The sequence below is a fragment of the Triturus cristatus genome, chromosome 2_1, assembly GCF_964204655.1.
Source record: "Triturus cristatus chromosome 2_1, aTriCri1.1, whole genome shotgun sequence".
Classification (NCBI taxonomy): Eukaryota; Metazoa; Chordata; class Amphibia; order Caudata; family Salamandridae; genus Triturus; species Triturus cristatus.
Window position 1 is genome coordinate 659,350,995 of NC_140581.1, and position 20,217 is coordinate 659,371,211.

General features: G+C 42.3%; 1 protein-coding gene across 2 annotated transcripts in view; it reads right to left on the bottom strand.

The window, feature by feature from the left end:
* The window catches only part of FBXL17 (F-box and leucine rich repeat protein 17), a 1,841,864-nt gene that overhangs the window by 1,715,167 nt on the left and 106,480 nt on the right, over nucleotides 1-20,217 (bottom strand). For both annotated transcript variants that reach the window (XM_085632576.1, XM_085632577.1), the window contains exons 3-4: nucleotides 19,829-20,086; nucleotides 7,875-8,006 (exon numbers count right to left, since the gene is read on the bottom strand). In XM_085632576.1, coding sequence (XP_085488702.1) covers nucleotides 7,875-8,006; nucleotides 19,829-20,086 — 390 coding nt within the window. The remainder of the gene's footprint in view (nucleotides 1-7,874; nucleotides 8,007-19,828; nucleotides 20,087-20,217) is intronic.

Consider the following 20,217-nt stretch of genomic DNA (forward strand, 5'->3'; position numbering starts at 1 on the left):
GCACCACTGGGTATAAGTACTGGACCTCAACAACAAAACTACAGTTCACTTCTGGAACTGTGTGTGTGTGTGATGCAAAACATTACAGTATCATCAGGAAAACCAAAGTTGGTGAAAGTGAAAAAGGTTTTTATTAATTACTAGAAAGTATGTGATCCCAATTTAAAATCTGAAAACATGAGTCAATGTTATTGCATTGTTTAAGTGCGGAAAACTTACCTAATAGGTCAGAAGGCAATGGGGACATTTCTCCGAGAATGAAAAATATTGAAATTGCCATAAAAAAAATCTCTTTGTACCACGGATTTCCACAATGCTTGAACATTAATATTTTAGCAAGAGAACACAAAGAGAAGTGGAGTCTGTTGAATACTTTGTGGGAGCCTTCAGTAAACAAGCCACTACTTGTAACTTTGGGGACAACGTTAAGGAAATAATCAAGGACCAGTTTATGCTTATATTTAAAGAAGGGATAAAATCAGAGAAGACCTCTGGGTCAAGGAGAACCCTAAATTAAATGTAGTTCGGACTATAGCCAAAAGAGGTGAACACTCCTTAGCTTTCCTAGAGAAACTAGTAAATAATAAGAAGTTGCACTGACAATACAAACAATGGGTACCAAGTCCGAAAATCAAATAAAAACTGTTAACACATCTAAGTTTAGAGGTTCTGGTTTTCATTTTGGAAATCCTGGGCACATGGTCAATTACAAATACTGTCCAGCTTTAACCCCTTGTGTGCTCATGACGGAACCACGCCATCATGAGCCACGGTCGGCGTGTGCTCATGACGGCGTGGTTCCGTCATGCTGTGGCCGTTGGCGGCCGCTCCTCCCACGCGGCACTAATTCCCCGCCTGTGCGGGCGAAATAGAGAGTGGGCGGAGTCGTGACAGAACTACGCCGTCATGAGCACAGCTCGCCCGTGACTCATGACGGCGTGGTTCCGTCATGAGCATGGCGGCGCCGCGCTCACCACCCCAGCGCTGCGGCGGAATTCGCGCCGCAGCGAAGGGGTTAAAAACTGTGTGCAAGTCTTGTGTTCAGAGAGGTCACTGTACCAAATCTTGCAGGAGTGATCACACTGAAGATATTTGAAATTTCTTCTAAGTTAAAGGAAACTGTTCTTCAAGTAGTTACGGATATGAATTTAGTTTTTAAACAAAACAGTGAACATCCAATGTGATTTCACTCAATGGTGCTACATTTTAATGACAATAGATTCTGGTGCTCATCCTTCTAAAATATCAGACACTAACCATAAACCATATTTCAAACGAAAAGTGGATTTATTTAAACCAGATAGTATACCTTATAATCATGGGGATACACTTATAGAACGTGTAGGATATTTTAATGCTAACACTGAATTCTGGGAAAATACTGCTATATGTACCAGTAAAAGGTGACACGGTCTTGGGCTGGCCATACCAAAAGCTTTAGGGTATCTGTCTAGATCCCAAATCTACGCCTCAAATTCCAGTACGCAAAGTAGACACAATGTTCGAGTCTTTCTTTGAAGAATTTCCTAAGGTAAATTCTCTAATAAAGTAGTGTGTGTTAAAGGGTAGATTCACCGCATTTGCCTGAAAGAAGAAGTTGAGCCAGTTACTGCCAAAGTAAGAAATATATCTCTCAGCTTTAAGGAGGAGGTGCGGTCCGAGTCAGATTGTTTGGGTGTAGAACAGATAACAGACAGTGCAGACGCTACATAATGGTTTGCGCTAGTCGTGGTAGCCAGAAATGCTAGATGTGAGATCAGGGAGACAGCTAAACAGGAGGGCAGTGGAAGACAACACATTTTCACTGCCTAATATCTGGGTAATAGTGAAAATGCTGGGAGGAGTGAAATGTTCATAGCCTTAGATCTTACATCACCATACCCTCTGGTCTGGATAAGTGAGGTTTTAACAGAACGTAACCTCATTCATTACACCATTCAGGGTTTATAGATTTAATTGGATGCCGTTTGTACAGTGTTCTGCAGCTTTCGTCCAGGATGATGTGTTGATTTTTTATAAATGCCATGGAACACAACATAGGAAGAGTAACGAGTGTGGTAGAAGCATTCGTGGATAAAGGTATCACTCTCAAGGCTAAGAAATGCAAATTCGTTATTCAGAGTTTGTGTATTTAGGTCATGTGATTTGGATGATGGTGTGCATCCCGAATATGAACTGGTGAAAGCTATTCTGAATTTGCCCAGTATCTAAAAAAGAGGAAGTACAAACATTTTTAGGGATGGCAACATTTTATTCATGTTTAGTACCTAGTCTTGCTAGACTGAGTGCCATCCGAAGATTTCTTAGGAAATCGGTACCATTCCTGTGGGATCCTGAACGTCAAAGAGAGTTCAAAGATATTAATAAACGTCTCTGTGATGCACAGAGCTAAAATTATTTTATTCCTGGATTTCCCTGTCGTTTAGTCTCCAATGACAGTGCTAAAGGTTTCATGGTGTAGAGAGGTGTGGTGCAAGTGGAGAGGTGTGGTGCAAGTGGAGAGGTGTGGTGCAGCTGACTTTGGAGCACAGGGATCACGGTTCGATCCCCGGCTCCGGCGGTAGCTCAGCTCAGCACCATGTGACTCTGGGCAATAGCTCACTTCATTTCCATGATGGCCCCCAGCGCCTTGAGACCTGTAAGGGGGAGTAGTTCGCGCTTTACAAATACGGATTTACATTTACATGGTGTTTTAAAACAGGAACAGAATGGAGTAGAATTTACCCTGTCATTTGCATAACAGTTAAGAATGCAGGTGATCGATCGTCGAGAAAGAGGCACTGTTTGTTTGAAAAAGTTTAAACAATTTCTTTGGGGTGTCAAATGTGAAGTTCGCTCCAATTACAAACCACTTCATGAAGTATTTAGTAAGTGTGTATTGTGTCTACTTTAATATTTACAAGTGGATAGTAGCTTTGCAGGATTATCTTTCTTCTGTCATGTACATTACAGAGGTTGCGAACAAGACAGCAGAACAAAGATAATGTTTAAGTTTGCGCTGCTACTTCGGGTTGCATATCGAGGGAAGAATAGGTAGAAGAAGTGTGCAAGGATCAATGTTAAGTCATCTGTGTAAGTTGAGTCTCCACGGAAGTGTGACAGCTATCAGGAAGAAGTGGAGGCATGGTGTGGTGAACCTGGTGAACTTGGTGAAAAGCATGAAAAAAAGTCTTCTGTTTAGAGATTCAAGGTTAGTGCCACCTGAAAGTAATTCAGGTAGTTTGCCCATGAAGGACAACAGGGAGTATGTAAGACTAGAAAAAGGTTAAGATGGGCACACAGATGAACAGGAAAGGATGTGCAGGCAGAGAAAAAAGTTAGGGACTGTTTGGATCATAGGTTCAATGACAAGCCCAAGAAACCTAGAACCGATACTATGGTTTGCAAAGAGTTGCCCAAAAAGACCTTGGAAATGGAGTAGATTTTGATATAGTGGGTCACTTGCCATCAAACCCTATATGTGTTTATTCTGATGAACATGTACTTCAGGTGGCCTGAGTTAGCATTAGTGCATGAAATTTCCACCCCTTCAGTTGTCAAATTCCTTTCAGGGATTTTTGCCCATATGAGTAACTCTAAATATCTACTCTCTAACAATGCAGCAATTGTACCTAAGCGATTTGCATTATATCACCCACAGACCAATGGAATGGTAGAAAGGTTTACCATGACCTTGAAGAAAGCTATTGAATTGTGTGAAAGTAAGTATTGGTGGAAATTGTAAGGATGTGGTTTTCAAATAGATGGAGGAATATAGGTTTACACCACATTCTTCCACTGGTGCAACCGGCATTTGAACTCTTTCACAAAAGAAAACCTTCTATTGTGGTATGTCCTTCTGTTCAGTCTCAAACAGCTGATCTTGGAAGATCTGAGGATATTGAAAGTTTGCTAAAGGAACTTAAGGGGCATGAGAAATGGAATTCCTAATTTGATAAAACGAATGATGTCGAATATATAGATGTAAAGGTAGGGGATATAGTGAGAGCGAGATTTTCGAAAGCAATGGGTAGTTCTTAAAAAAAGAAGTCTTCCATTCACAGTGGTCAGGAGTGCAAAGGGGCAGAAATACTGGAGAATGGGTGAATGTGAAACCTCAGTAGACTTGTTGTGGATAAGAACAATGTACTTGATGTTTTACACGTTTGACATTCCTTATGCATTTGTACTATACTCATCTTCTTTTTGATTTTTACTATGGTGTTCTTGTTTGTAGTCAGGTTGCTTATCTTTCTAGACTTGCTGCTGAATTCCCCTGCATTTATCCACTAGTGGTTCTGTTTTGGAATGTTTTATATTGAATGTGTTGCAGGTTCCTAAGAACAGTTGTACCAAAATAAGAACAGTTGAACCAAGTGGAGTTACTGTGAAGGTGGCTGGAGTTTCTCTGCTGGAATAATTACTCAACGTTTCCTGTACTTTGAATGTTTGTATGTCTTCCTTACCAACGACGCTACACACATATTCACACATTTATTTCTACAGTGCAAAGTTCAGATTTAAGTAGATTACCACAGAATAGAAAAATTGACAGGGGGAAACACCATTTGCTGCCTGACATATTGAATGTACCAATTATTTTACGCAGGGAACATTCCAAGTCATTAGGCCTCTTCAATGTGATTTTAACTTACTAAACAAACGTAACCACTTTGCATCCTGGAAACCAGGCTGTGACAAAGTCCATGAGGGGGGTGAAACGCGTTGCCGAATAAACTCTGTGAATTGGAGCTGTGGAGTGAGAGTCGTTTTTGGCAATCCCTGATGTGCGGATTCCTGCTCGCGTGGATATTAATACGGGTCCTGCACCAGAGGACTTGCACCGATCCAAGATATATATATATATATATACACATATGTAAATACAAAATGGATGCCCCATAAAAAGAAATTGTAAAATGTCATATTACAAAATCGCACACATGTACTATACATTTAATAAAAAGTATAATTCAGAACAAATATTCAAAAGCAATGCAACTTTATGTGACACTAACATAATGTAATCATAAAATAATGTGTTTTCTGTCTTTGGTTTACAAATGTACGAAAAACTTAAACTTCCAGAATGCAATGGGAGTATTTTAACAGGGAATGCCATAAAACAGATTACGAAGGTAGTGTCTCCCAACCCTGCCAAATGCCGTGCTGGCCGAAACGCGTCGGTTTGACAGACTGGCTCTGTTTTTGAAATAAAACCTCATTGCAAAGAAGGATTTCTGTGTGCGGCTAAAATTTGTGGAAAAAAAAATACATATATATATATATATATATATATATACACATATACATATAGTATTAGCCTTTAAAGTGGCATACAAACACAAATCAAGTGTAAAAGCAAAATACAAGTAACATCATGATATTTAAATCCATGAATAAATGTGACAAAGTCAATGCCAACGAAAAACTATAATGTAACATCAATAACAGTATGTTTTCGATGTGCAAAGCCACTATGTTGGTTACCTGTGCACTTGTCACTTTAAATGTAGAAAGAAAAATGGGATAAAAATCACGCGCTGACTTATGAGTGCATCATGTGATCAAGGCCCTCTGGGGCTGAAACGCGTCACGGTTGTCATTCTGTGGAAATAAAATAATTCACAAGCCCTAAATCTGTGGTCCGTGCTCCATTCATTCATTTGTTCAAATGGTCAGTGGCAGGTGGAGTACCTTGGAGATATATATATATATACATAATCAGAATTCCTTTCACCACTTCCTCAGTCTCCCGAAAATCCTCGGCAAAGGATCACAGCACCACGACCGGCAATTCCAAAAGAATGCTTTATTCCTCACAAGATGTTACAAGGTATCATAGACGGTAAGGACGGTATACGCGTTTCGGCTCCCAGCCTTCTACTGGACCATATATCCATATCCCAGGGGAAAACCAGTAAGTCCATTTCCCAGTTCCTCACTTGTAGTACCACTTTTTAAATTTGTTCAGATTCATTTGAAACTTGCATATTTGCTTCAAATTATCCCATGATTTGAAGGGATAATATTGTTAAACTAAGGCTGCAAACCGCACTAAAGATGTAAGTCGGTCACAATACCAAAAACAGGCCTACAGTCAGGAAAAACTTAGACGTTCAATAGTTCATAGAATGATACCAAAACAAGCAAAACAATGTCTTAGTTTAGATTTGCTAATGTGAGTTTGGGTTACACAGCTATTTGAAAGTATTTGGCATAAATATGTTTCTGTGCCAATGCCAATGAGTTTAGCAACACAACAAGATAAATTAATAGAAAAAAATCTGAAGACCACAGAAATACACTAATAAACAACGTGATCTGAAGAGATTAACCACACAAACGCTTCATTGTAAGAGCTGCAAGTTATCCACCAAGTAGGAACTAGCTGCAGCCGTTCTAACAATAAATTACCATCACATGTGGGAAATGTTTCTGCTGTTAGTCGTATATTACACTGGAACATACTTTGTTTTACAATTAATGGAAGACCAGGCTCTTAGCATGTAATTGTTCTGGAGGTTTTATGTATTTTATCGATTTGCTCTACAGCACTTTATTATAGATTTTAACTGATCTAACACATATTTAACATATGATTGATTCTACTTTTTAATCGCCGTCCATTTTTACAGTAGCATGGAGGTTTTCCTTTTGATCACTTTTGCATGTTTATGACATATTTGGTTTTTAAAACTGTGAAATTTATGAGACTGTCTGCATATATGTATTTATTCTAACTGTTTTATGGATCAAGAATCCGAAATATACAGATTTAGAAAAGATTATCCATGTGCTTCCTAGGAATGCTAATTTCCTACTAATAGCAATGCAATCAGCAGACAGGGTCCAATCAATTCCACCTCTCCTTTAGATCAATACATCCCTCAACAGTAAAAGACAATGCTATGGCACCTTAAGAAAACCCAGTCATAGGATCAATACGTCTGTGCTTCTGTACCCCAGAGAGAAAGATAGCAAAGAAGTTTCACCGGAAGGTTATGGTATAAAACCAATGACTAACTTCCATTGAAAGAGTATTTTTCCCATCTACACCTCGTCACGCAAATGAGACAAAAAGATAACAGAATACTCCATAAAGTTCAGCTTAATTGAATATTTGTATGTTCAGTACACAACACACGTCCTTTTTGCATTTAGAAAATATGTACCTTTTTTATTAAGATGCCAGGATTGTAATAAGCTAGAACACAATTTGGCACCAGTCGCTAAGGTACACTTTATTAAGACAAGAGGAAACACGGTAAACAATGGGTATACACTTTCCGGTTTAGTTTGCTTTGTTGGTTGTCTACTATGCCAAAGAGGTACTAGCTACAGAAAAATAAAAAATCTCAAAGAAGTGGCATATAAGCAACCAGCATTTCAGATGACAGAGCAGGTTAGAACAATCATGGACTGTTTTATGTAAAGAACACTTAATATTCCAATTTAAAGAGGCCGAATGGGTACACTGGACGTACTAAACAAGAGCGCCCGTACCAAAATCATAACTGCAATCAGCAACCAAAAACAAACACCTCATTCAGAATTCACAGCAGTAGTGGAAACTGACTGGCATGTAAAGAAACTCAAGTATTACACTCGATTGCGGCGATGGATTATACACATAGTGGGTGTCTAGTGCAGGACCCTGAAGCAGGCCTACTGATTACCACTCTATCGCTGATCTGAAACGTTCAATTCCACACTGAGATTAAAAAACACACTTGTCAAAAAATAGAACTACTATGTTATAAAGTACTGTGAAAATCTGAAATCCCAAAAAGTGAAACAGGAGATTTCATTAGGAAGCGACTTTGCAGGTTAATATTGGACAGCCAGAATAAATCTTGCAAAATACGGATTAGAGGACATAAAAAGGCACTTACCAGTTTATTTTCCTGCATATAAATTCTCTGCAACTTACGACAGCCCTTAGCAATCACAACCATTCCTTCATCAGAGATCTTGTAGCACTGCCCGAAATGAATGTCCCGCAGCTCTCTGCATTTAGATCCCAACTGTTGGATGAAAATATCAGTCAAATCATTTCACCTCCAGGAGAAATAGCATGCATCAAACAATACACAGCAATTAGCAACAGATGAAATGATCATGATTGTGCTATGACCCACCTATACAAATAGCAAGCTAACATGGCTCAAGGCACTGCAACAAACATGCTAGCACAGGAGACAGCATGGATTCACTGCCTTGTGATGAAGGACTGTCCTAGTCTCTCTGGGAGGCCGGGGTCATAGAATTAATATGAAATTAATTTAAATAACAAGTCGTCATCAGAACAACTTTATTTGAATAGCAGACATTCATACAAGTACAGTATAATAAAAATTGTTCATAAAATCAGTTTAAAAGAGCAGAGAATTCCAAGAACATACAGCCGATTTAAAAAAGCTCCAACCCTAAAACAAACCTCTCCACCATTCAGCATTTGAAGGAAGAATAATGGTAGTCGGCACTTAGGAAATGTATATTTCCGCAAAAGAAACACCAAAACCCGTTTAGTACAACCTACATAAAAACCGCAGAAAAAACATAAAATGCATATAGGACTGGTCAGAGACTTCACCACATGTACTTGCAGATATACAAGAGCTCGGGGAAAGGGCAGAAGATGGCAGATGGTGCCAGCTCTAACCCTAGCTAGTAGTGCTGTCTTCCGGTTACTAGGCAGGAAGGCCAGACACGCCTCAATATTTGCACTGGGTTTACAATGACATGCAGCAACAGCGCGGGTTTGTTAAGATTCCCTTCTTCCCTCATTTGGCGCCTTCTTTCAAAAAAAGACAAGCGTTTAATATGAGATTTGTCCTCTTTACAAATGGATGACGGTTGAAAAGCGAAATCTGTCGCAGTCCTTCAAGGCTTTGGCTAACGGAAACAAGCCCAGGCAGTTTCATCCAGTTATCATGAGACGAGCGGTCTCTAAAGATCAGGGGATTGAGGGATGAGTGCAGGCTGAGCCATACCGAATGCCACAGGAGCTTACCCTGGTCCTCAGGATGCGGGAGACCGGATATCTTACTGCTTGAAGGATATCACATACGAGACGGTTGGGACGGAAGGGGAAGTCTGCAGAAATCGATTTTCCGCCACCTGTAGGGCGCCACGATTGACATAGCCCTACCGCCCTGCCCCATAGGTCGCCATGGGCACACATTGGGTTTAATAAATCTACAGGAATTAAATAAAAGGGTTGCTGGCCAAAGATCGAGACCGATTAAAAAGAGCAACTAATGCTTGGCTGAACTTCAGGTGACTATGGTAAGTATTAGTTATCCGGGTTTCAGAAGGTCGAAGGTCACACCAAGATACGCAAAATTAGTACGCCGTTCTAGGCTATTACTGCATAAAGTAAGAGTGGGAACATATAGAGGTTTCGTTCTGTATGCCATTGTGCATGATTTAGTAAAGTTGGTTGTCAAATCTAGTTCGGTCATGAATTGTAGGAAAGACCTCACACGGACCAGAGCCATAAGGGTACGGGACAGTGGCACAGCATCATCTGAATGCAAAAGTACAGAAAAGCGTACTGTGTTCATCATGGGCACATCAGGGCTGGCAATAGACACATCTGAACTTGGTTTATTAATATATAAAATGAATAAAAGAGGTGAAAGAGCGCACTCATTTATGGCGCACTCCAAATGTAATCTGAAAAAGTTGGATAATTCACTATTGCGAATAAACCACACCCTGGCAGAGAGATCTACATGGATGACAGAAGAAAATGTACCAGGGTGGCATCCAATGCAAAGTCCAACAGAAGTTACCATAATCTTGCACTGTCAGCATTATCAAGGCACTAGAGATTCTTAAATGGTAGATACAGTGGGCAGTGTTTGGCAAAGGTATATTTATCAATTAGCAGATGTTAATTCAAGCACCGTTCGGCTGTTCTCAACCCCTCTCAAAAGTCATACTGGCATGGTCTCAGGATGTTATTATTCGTAGCCCACTCACTCATCTTGTTAAAATTGACCTTCCCTAAAATTTTGACTGTAGAATCTATAAGCGAGATACACCTATAACATTTGATATCAGTTTGGTTCCTCTTCTTGAACATTGGTACTATGACTGAGGTCGCCCAAGAGGATGGTTCATATGTATTAGGAAAGGTATAGAAAACACTGGTAAGAAGGGTGGCCCTCTGATCTATGTTGTATTTTACACGTATCCTCTGGGTCAAGGCTTTAACTGCAGGATTCTGGAGCATGGCTGCAGTTATTTGCGACAAATGAAAATTAAGTTTAGGGCTCACATATGAACAACTAGAAAAGCCAGTATGCTTGGTTTGCAGGGGCCGATACGAGAGACCCAGCGATCCACGTCAATAGGAGTGCTAACTGCAGAGATGGTGCAATCACCATCTCTGAAAGAATTAACAGTAAACCAAAAAGCCTTATAATTTTCCTTACAGTAAACAGATGTCAATCTCTCCCAGTTATCTGACTTGATAGCTGCCTTCATGCTCTTTAATGCTAAATAACATGTTCATGTGCTGGGACTAACCATGCCCATAACTCCTACTGAGGTTCCTCAGGGTTTTGCATATTCTTTACATTATGATGATTTGTTAGTCAGGCTGGACATAGGAAGTTCTTTTTAACAAGATGAGTCATCAAATACATGCTCCAACAGTCACCATTAACCAACTTCACTACTGCCATGTTGTTATGTTATGTAGATATGTATAGGTGGCTTGTCACCTGAGAAGGTATCCAGGCACTGAGCACTATGTTTTGGCGTGAGACCAAGCTTGGATGCAGGCTGTCTTAGGCGGTCCTGCAAGTTTAGTTGAAAAGCCAGGCCTTCAGCTTCTTGTGGAATTCAAGGGGATGAGGTATGTTGGACCTGTGCTGTGCAGTGCCTTGATTGCGTGGGTGAGAAGTTTGAATTTGCATCATTTCTGGATGGGGAGCTAGTGGAGCTCTCGGAGAAGTGGTGATGTGGGAGCAGCATGGGATGTTGAGGATGAGTCTGGTGGCAGCTTTCTGGATGGTTTGGACTTGGTGGAGTAGGCGGGTTGAAATGATGGTGTAGAGTGTGTTGCAATAGTCTGGTCTGCCCGTGATAAAGGCTTTTGTGATGGTGCGTCTGGAGTTCTGGGGGAGCCACTTGAAGATCTTCAACAGCATTTGTAGGATGTGGAAGCAGGAAGAGGTGAAAGGTGTTGATCTGTGATGCCATGGTGAGTTTGTTGTCAGCAATCAGCCATAGATTTCTGGCATGGTCCGTAGGTGTTGGTGTGGGTCCTAGCTCCGTAGGCCACCAGGAGGAGTCTGAGGATGAACTCATTATTGAAGATCAGTACTTCCATCTTGATGATGTTGAGCTTCAGGCAGTTCTCTATCAACTAATTGGCTACACTCATCATACAGTTAGTGAAGTTGTTCCTGTTGGTGTTGGTATCGTCTGTGAGGGGTAGGATGAGCTCGGTGCCATCAGAGTAGAAGATGATATTGATTCCATTTGACCTGATGAGGTTTGTGAGTGGTGTCATAAAAATGTTGAAGGGTTGTGCTGAGTTTTATTTTGTAGTCTAACTCGTTGGGTTCGTCCTGTGACGAATGAGGTTATCCGTTTGAGTGCTGGTCCTTGTATTCCTGTGCAATGTAGTCTTTTGATGAGTGTATGATGGGAGACAGTGCTGAAGGCTGAGGAGAGATCGAGGAGGAGTGCTGAGGTTTCTCCTTGGTCGACGATGGACCAGGTGGCGTTTGCGGCTGCGGTGAGGGATGTTTTGGTGCTGTGGTAGCTGCGAAAACCTGACTGTGAGCTGTCCAGAAGTTGGTGGCGTTCCAGGTAACTGGAAAGTTGCTTGTTGATAGCCTTGGCCATAAACTTAGCTGGGAATTGTAGCAGCGAGATGGTTTGGTAGTTGCTGAGTTTCCTTGGGTCGACTGATGATTTCTCGAGGGTGGTGTTGACTTCTGAGTGTTACCAGCTGTCTGGGAAGGTTGCAGTCTCGATGAAGGGGTTGATGATGAAAGTGAGTGAGTGACTGATCGTGGATCCTCCTAGAATGTAGATGTAGTGTGGGGCACAGGTCGGTAGGGGACCTACCTTGAGTGGACTGTCTTCATGATTGAAGCTGTGTTTTTGTTGGTGAGCGGGCTGCAGTCGATCAGGTGTCCTTCTTTGGTGTAAATGGTGGTCGGTGGTCAGTTGGTCAATGATGTCTCCTGAGTTGGGCTGGAAGTCAAAATTGCTGTACAGCTTAGATATTTTTTTTGTGAAATCTGGGGAAACTTGTGAAAGTCGTCAGAGTGGTTATTGCAGAGTTCTTGCAGAAAAGTGCTTTGCTGTTGTTGGGGCTGGTTTCCATTCTCAGAGCCAGAGCTCTTTTCTTGGGTTTCAGCAGCGGAAGGTGGTAGAGCCAGAGTGTGGCCTTGTATACAGTCATGGTGTTGGTTTCTTGGTTGGTTCTCCATTTCCTCTCCAGTTGTTTGCAGTAGTATTTGGATTCTGTGAGGCTGGAAAAAGAGACAGTAAGGGGCTGGATCAGGTAAGGTATGAAGGACGCAGAAGGTGTGGGAGGGGGAAAAGGGTAGAGGTGGCGCAGGAGCACCATAAAGGAGGAAAAAGAGATAATAGAGCAAAAGCGCAAGATATTAGGAAAAAAAAGAGCGAAAGAGCAGGAACAGCAAAGAGGGGCTTAAAGTGCAAAACGCAAAAGGGCATAATAGCAAAAGAGTGAGAAGTGAACAAAAGGGCAGGGGGAGCATAAAATGGGGAAAAAGAGAGTGAAGTAGAAGCGCAAAAGGTTACAATAGCAGAAGGGCGAGAGAAAAAGAATAAGAGGTGCGCCAAAAAGAACAGCAAAATAGTAAAAAGAGCGGGAAGAAAAGATAAAATGAGCAAAAGTATGATGTAGAAAAGTGAGAAGAGCAAAAAGTCTGATGCAGAAGGGCAAAAGTGTGCTGAGATAAAGGAGAGAGAGAAAAGAGAGGGAGAGAGAACGGTGGGAGTGAAAGAGGAAAGCGGAGGCGTGGAGTGGGGTCTCGAGGGCCTAGCCTGGTTATCACTTTTTTCAATGTATCTGATAGATCACTGGATGTTATCAACCTTAAGGCAATGCCTTAAAGATGTCCGAGAGTGGTCCCTAGCCGAAGAAACACACATGCAACTCACCCGAAGGGATGAGAAACTGCAAGAAGGCCTCATGGTTTGGCGGTGTTGTGTTCCTCAAGGTTGGCGGAGAGGGAGTCCTCCTCACAGGATACGACTTATGGCGAGGAGAGTGGGATGGATGAGGAAAGCGGTCCTCCACTTGCCACGGAGTAAGGGGACTGACCCCAGTTATATGCGCACTAGGACTCGATGTTATGCCCCAAGTTTCTCCTCACTGTAGAATGCTTCTGAATACTTATGTGACCCCATGGCATTTCCTCCCCCCCCCCCCCCGATACGACCATCTGTGCTACATGCCAATGATAACACCAATAGTAAGTCTATGTACCCTGTATTGAAGCCTATGTATTTTTGTATTTGTATAATGCAAACTGAAAAATAAAGTTTAAAAAAAAAAAAACTTAAGGCAATGCCTCCAGCGTCAACAATAATATATGATGATTATGATATTGATCTTACGATCAAGAATAGTGTTGCTGGTATTCCAGGAGACTAGGGAGAGCATTTGTGTCCCAGACAACTTCTGTTGTTTTAAGTCCCAACTGAATGGAGATAAATTGGGAGACATACAAAGTAATAGCACATGGATATCAGGCCCTGGAAAAACTCTGAGGGCCTGGGTGGGGTACAGGGTATGACACACACAAAATAATGTGTACAAAAAGGAACAGCTATGGGAACGTTCCCAAGTAAAAAGAGCCCTCACATGATCAAAAGTCTAGAAGTGACACAAGGATATCCTGTGCACTTATCTGATGATCTCATACAGTCTCTGGCTACAGTATTGAAGGGCAGCATACCACGGGGGATTATCCGAACTCCTAACATGTTTTAGTGTTTAACAAGTGCATGCTGGTGGAAACCTCAGTACTAATACTCGCCAGATTACTGATCTAAGAAAACTAAAAAATATGTACCAGTCTTACAAGGTACATTTTAAACATAAAGAACAACCTGGTGTACAGTTGAAAAAATAAAAAGATATGGTCCACACATACTTTACCTCATAACAGAAGTTGTATTAAGGTAAGCAGATCTCATGACTTCTTCAAGACCTATCCACCGATAGCACGTGGTTGTGTACTACTACATTCTACAACATCAGTGTTTCTGAAAACTCACGAGTATGTCAGGGAGTGGTTGGCTCCTGGAAAGTTTCTTGATTCCCAGTTTCTATAAGAAGGCGCACTGGCCCCATAGTCATATGCTAACTTTTGAAAATTACAGAGCCGTCTGTTGTAGTACAAGCACAGACTGGACTGCTATCTTGCGGACTGTGAATAACACCTGGCTGAAGGTATGCATATCGCAAGTGCGCAATAATGATACATTTCATGAGTCGAGATGGAACTAACATGTACACAAGTGGGCACATATCCTGGTCTGCATGTCATGTAGTCAAGGACATAATATAATATCTAAAGTAGGTCCAGAAAACCCTGCATTGTATATCTCCATCAGTGTTACTGACAAGCCCATGTTGCAGCAGGACAATTAATGTAATCATCCACAGCTCTGGAAAGCAGAGTACAAATATGTCATATAGAAAACACAATCACACGGTACCCCACTCCCTCAAGCCCTTCTGGCTCACCCAGACACTGATAAGATTATGATCCTCCTATTGGCCCACCATGAGCACTTCCTCCCTCCCTCAACTGTAAACGCAGAAGGATCCTACACCTACTCTGAGGTTGTTGTTCAGTAAAATGACAAGGTGACATTTACATCACAGGAGTGTATGTGAGGTCGATAACCTTGACCTAACATGTCCCTCTCCGGTCAAACTAAGTACTGAGTATGCCTTACGTTTCAGCCCGGAAAGTGTGAGTCTTGGGACAATGGCAAAACACAAAAGTCTCTAGCAAGGTCCAGTTCCCCTTTTGCTGTGGAAAATTTAAATTCCATGTGGAATCCTAAACTCACCAACAGGAGTGGAAGCGGATAGCGGTGACTCACTGCGCATTGCTTATTTACTACTTAAGGAATCAACGTATCCAGCAACTCCTCTCCATCGTATGCCTGCCTTGCAAAGACTGATGTGCTGACTAAGAAAGCACACGGTGTCTCTATGCCAGTGGATCAAAGAGGCTTAGTGCCATACCTTTGGCTCCTTCGGGTCCAGTCCTTCTTCTTAAGAGGAAACACTGGCACAATGGGGTCCCTATCACAAAAGAAGGACAGGTATTCCCAGATATGGATCGGTCAACTTGCATTCAGACACAAGCTGCAACTCAACGATGAGGTTTATTGCCTTTCTGCATAGAGGTAATGGGGCCTAGCATTGTAAGATGGATGTTCTCTTTTGTGGCTGAGTAAGGACTAATGTGCATATAGTTGGTTCCCACATTATTAAAAACAGGCATGCCAGTGCTTCATTGCTATGTTTCAAAAGGGTGTACTACAAACTTAATTTGTTACTTCAAGTTTATGCCTTTCTCGTTCACCTCGGAAAAATTCTGCCTTTGGGCTGGTCGGCGGTGGACAGCACAGCAGGAGGAGGTCACAATGCCAGTCTCTTAGGTGTCTCAGTGGCAGCTACGGACAGAGATCAGAAGGTCACATGCCCTGCGACTGAAGCGGCCCTGTGAAACAGGGATGGGTCTGGCTCGGCATTGCCCAAGGACCTATGATGAGAGCAAGCTGAGGAAGCAGAAGTTGACAAGCTGCTGTGAGAGAAAAAGAAGTGGCCCACAGAGGGTGGATACAGGGACATCTACACTGGTGGATTGCTTTGAAACCAGCGCCCAAACATCGATAGGTCCTGCATGACCAGAAAATGTGGTAATCTGCATTGTGTGGATCTTCTGCCTTGGTGGACCCGGTGGGTTGGGGGCAAGACGTGAGCTTAATGGAGAAAGAAAGCAGAGACTTTTTAATAAATAAGAGACAAGCAAGCCTTGGCCAACAGGAACAGCCTGATGCTGAGGTACCGAAGAGAGGCATGGATATCTAGGGACAAGCAGAAACATATGGGAGCCATATCAGAGGGTCCTACAGGTGATGGAGGGAAAAGAGGTGCCCCAAAAGTACAACAGGCTTGATGTTGGGGGGCACTCAATGCCGCAGGGAGGAGAATGCAGTGAATGTGCTTAGTGAGGAAGAGATCAGCTTCTGAGTGACCAGAAAATAAGTTGCCAGGCTGAGCTGAGGCGCCCACTCTGTAGATAAGTGGGGCCTTATAATGCTGACCAGGAGCCCTTTGACCTCGTGGACTCTATAGTGTTGCCCGTTCCTGGCAGGACCGAGAACGCAGAGCCGTCTTACATTAGCCCTCTCATTCTGTGAAGGACAGAGACAAAATCAGCCCCCTTGGGAAAGACTCTAAACCAAACATGGCAAAGCGAAAGAGAGACCAATCTATTAAAGACACATTGTTGAAGCCTGATCCACTGAAATGAGAGCTGAGCTGCAGAAACAGAAATCTGAGCACTTTGGAGGACAGCCCACACTCCCAGACAGGGGGAACAAACGAAGCCCCGATAATCTCTTCCCGGTGCTCTGGGACAATATCACTAGGTGACAAAGCAATGCTAAGCAAGAATTTCAGGACCCTGTCAACGCACTAGAGGAGAGGGTGTTCCCCCTAAAAGAGAACACAGACAAGAGAGAGGAAGAACACAACTCCATCAAGATCGCATACTAGTATAACAAGAACAAAAATTAATTCTCCAAAGTAGACCATAAGGTTGCAAAAGCCACTAGTGAGTGCCACGAGGAGCAGAAGGCCCAAACATTGAGAAGCATGTGCAAATGTTGTTTGGTCATGAATGAGGGGTTGATAGTGATGCACTCACAAAGGTGTAGATAAAATAAACTTAATTTGACTGCAAAAGTAAGTTTCAAACGAATTTCTTGCGCACGTAGCTCACAGGGCTCCACCCAGACCCTGATGTGTAATAACAAAGAAAACCAGAACAACTGGTTTGGACGCTAAGTGCGCGTTCCTGTCCTAAGGCTACACTATAATCAAATATTTAATGCCATGTGCTAATCAATGAAATGGGGTAATCACATCAATAAAAGTTGTTTGGTAATATACTAGGCCCCAAAAAAGGTCTGGCATTGTTGAGCTGTACAGAAGGCACAGAACATACCTCCTGTTGAGCAACAAAGCAGAGGTCCACAGTTTCAAGAGAGTGATTATTACAGAGTGAGGGCAAAAGGAGATTTCTTGTTTTAGGTCCATAAGTTTCAACTTTACCAAGACTTCTGCAAAAAAGAAGTTTGTTAAAGAAAGATGAAAAGAAATCGAGATGGGGCCACCCTTCTGGAATGATCTTCATTTGAGAACGGCTAAAGCATCAACTACATTCACAGTTGGACGTGAGGGAGCTCCTTAAACGCAACAACAGACAATGAAGCTGTGTAGGGGTCCCCTCAACCGTATAAGAAGCACTCCCTTGCCCAAAGAGAGATCGATGGACAATATGACAAGAGAGCAATGAAGCAGGAAGCCTACATCAGACATTGCGAAGAAGCAAGATTACTGCTCATCAACAAAAAGAATGCGACCAAGGAAAAGCCAAAGGGAAGCAGACATCAGATCCCCTGGAAGAGAACCGCGACTGAGGAGTTCTGAAGGGGCCAGTCGATATGCTTCGACAGACTTCTTCAGATATGCAGAGATATGTTTTGTATGGGCAGTAGGGGGGTGAGAGGCTATGAGACAGTCCTGTTGATTCCAAAGAGTGGTTGGGACTCCCCTGTAGTGGCAATATACATCGGTGACCAGATGTGTGATTATTCTGTTAGAGAGGGCTCTTTTAATTGTTTTGTTCTTATATTCAGAGTTGTGAGAGTTTATGGAGAGATAAGGGTTTCAACCCACTGGTTTGGGGATCTGGGAGACAACACATAGGCTACACAAAGGACAACAACATAGACAGATGATGCATGTGACGCCATACATAGGTGCTCTGAATGCTTTCTGCTGCATATATCCCAACCCTGAAATTGTTCATTTTAATGTGATTGGATTAAAAGACCTCCTCTAAGAGGCTGAATACCGATATCCATTTTGCAAGATGGCCACTGGGAAGTGCCAGAAGTTACAACATATGGAAAAGACAAGTGGTTAGCACTGGAGCTTAAGGACGATTCTCACAGAGTAGTTGTGGCGAATCTCTATGCTCCAAGCACAAAACAAGCAACTCTTCTCAAGTAAACAACACAGTCAGTATAAGAAAGTAGGGATAGAGGCATAGTTATATGGGGGGACTTTGCCTTAGTGATGGACAGGGATATGGACAAATTTATACTGAGGGAGAGCAACCCTCTATGACTGACTACATATTTCTCACATGCCCGCAGCATGTATGCTGGGTTGGATCACTTAAAAGTCACTCTATCCAGCGAAAGGTAGCATCCTTGGACATAGGGTGTCTAGCACTTACATGCTATGTCCTGAAGTAACAGGAATGTAAGCAAAGAGATGGATTACTACATGATCCCCAAATTAGAACACAGCTAGCAGAGATCATTAGATTTTGTTTAGAGAAAAATGAGAACAGGGAAGTGAACGTGGGCACCATCAGGGACTTCCTCAAAGCAGTCGTTAGGGATCATCTAAAAGCGACCTCAGTTGAGCTTAACAGAAATAGACCAGAAAAGCAACCTAGTTAGAGGCTCAACCGAGGCAGCGAGTGGGGATACATAAGAGGAGAGGAGGCAGAAAGATATTATTAATACTCACAGCAGTCAGAAACCCTAGCGTCTGATAGGACAGAATGCGATCTACTCCAAATCAGGTAAAATGTTTACAGCAGTGGAAATAAAGAAGGCATGTTGCTAGATTGCAAACACTGAGTCAATGTGATGCAAGAGAGGATGAAATCAATCAAAGGCTCGCAGGACTCAAACAGGCCGACGATATAGCTACAGCCTTTACTACCTATGTGGGATGGACACTAGCAGGTTAGGACTACTTTTTCAGCAGCGGTGCTAGGTGTATTAAAGTCCACACTGGGATACAGTTCATTGTTCTTGAGACTTTAAACGTAATAATCAGAAGGCATTTTCAACAGGACCATAAGAAGCCTACACTGATATCACAAAGCAAGTAGGTCATGGGTATCGAAATCAGTTCATATCACTCATTGTTTATACAGTGCTATATGCATTAAACAAAAATATATATATATATCTTCCTGCAGAGGAGGATGAAGTATGAGGCCATGGGGTAGTGTGCTGGACACAAATGAAGTCACTCAGATTCGAACAGTCACCGGTTGGAGAGTCGCGCAGAGGCCATCCATCACTCTAGCCTTTCGCTCCACCTGGAATAAAAATCAGTCTCTGTGGCATATCAGTAGGCACTGCAAGCAGGCCTGGTCACCGACTCTGATCTCCAGGAATAATTCTCTTGGTAGGTCTCCAGCAAGAATAATATTGCTTCTTTTTTGCTAAATGGATTCTTGGAGACACATACTGGAGTCAGACAAAGTATCTCTCAGCCCTTGGCTTGCACTGTGGTCAGCTTTAGGAAAATGTAGGGAAAAATGGATTCTTATGGAAAAGACAGCTGTTTAAATGAGGTTTTGCAACCACAGGTGAGCATGCACACGGAAGGCCAAACTTACACAATCCTTGTAAATTAACAGCATACATTTTAACAACAGTTAAAGACATTGCACATGTAACATGGCCCGTCAAATCACAAAAAAATCGAAATAAATACTCTCATTACCTGTTTGAGTCCTTCATCAGTGAGCCGGTCCTGGTTTCCCAAATGCACTTTGTGAAGTAAAGGGCAGTGGGAGGCGATAACAACCACGGAGGCGTCCGAAAGCTGCTTACACCTGTAGGCTGTGTACTTCAGAAGCCCAGGACAACTTAATGCCAGTAGGCGCAATCCTGTGTCCGACACTTTGCGGCAATCAGAAATATTAATTTCAGATAGATTTTTATTCCTTGATGCAATTTTTTCCAGTACGTCATCGGTAACCTGAAATAAACATGAAGCAAAAAGGATTACCCTTTAGTCTTTACAAGCAACCTTTTGTGTTTCACTCCCTGAATAGAAGTTTGTGCACAAAATGGTTCAGTCAGACTCATCAGCACGTTTACATAAACAAG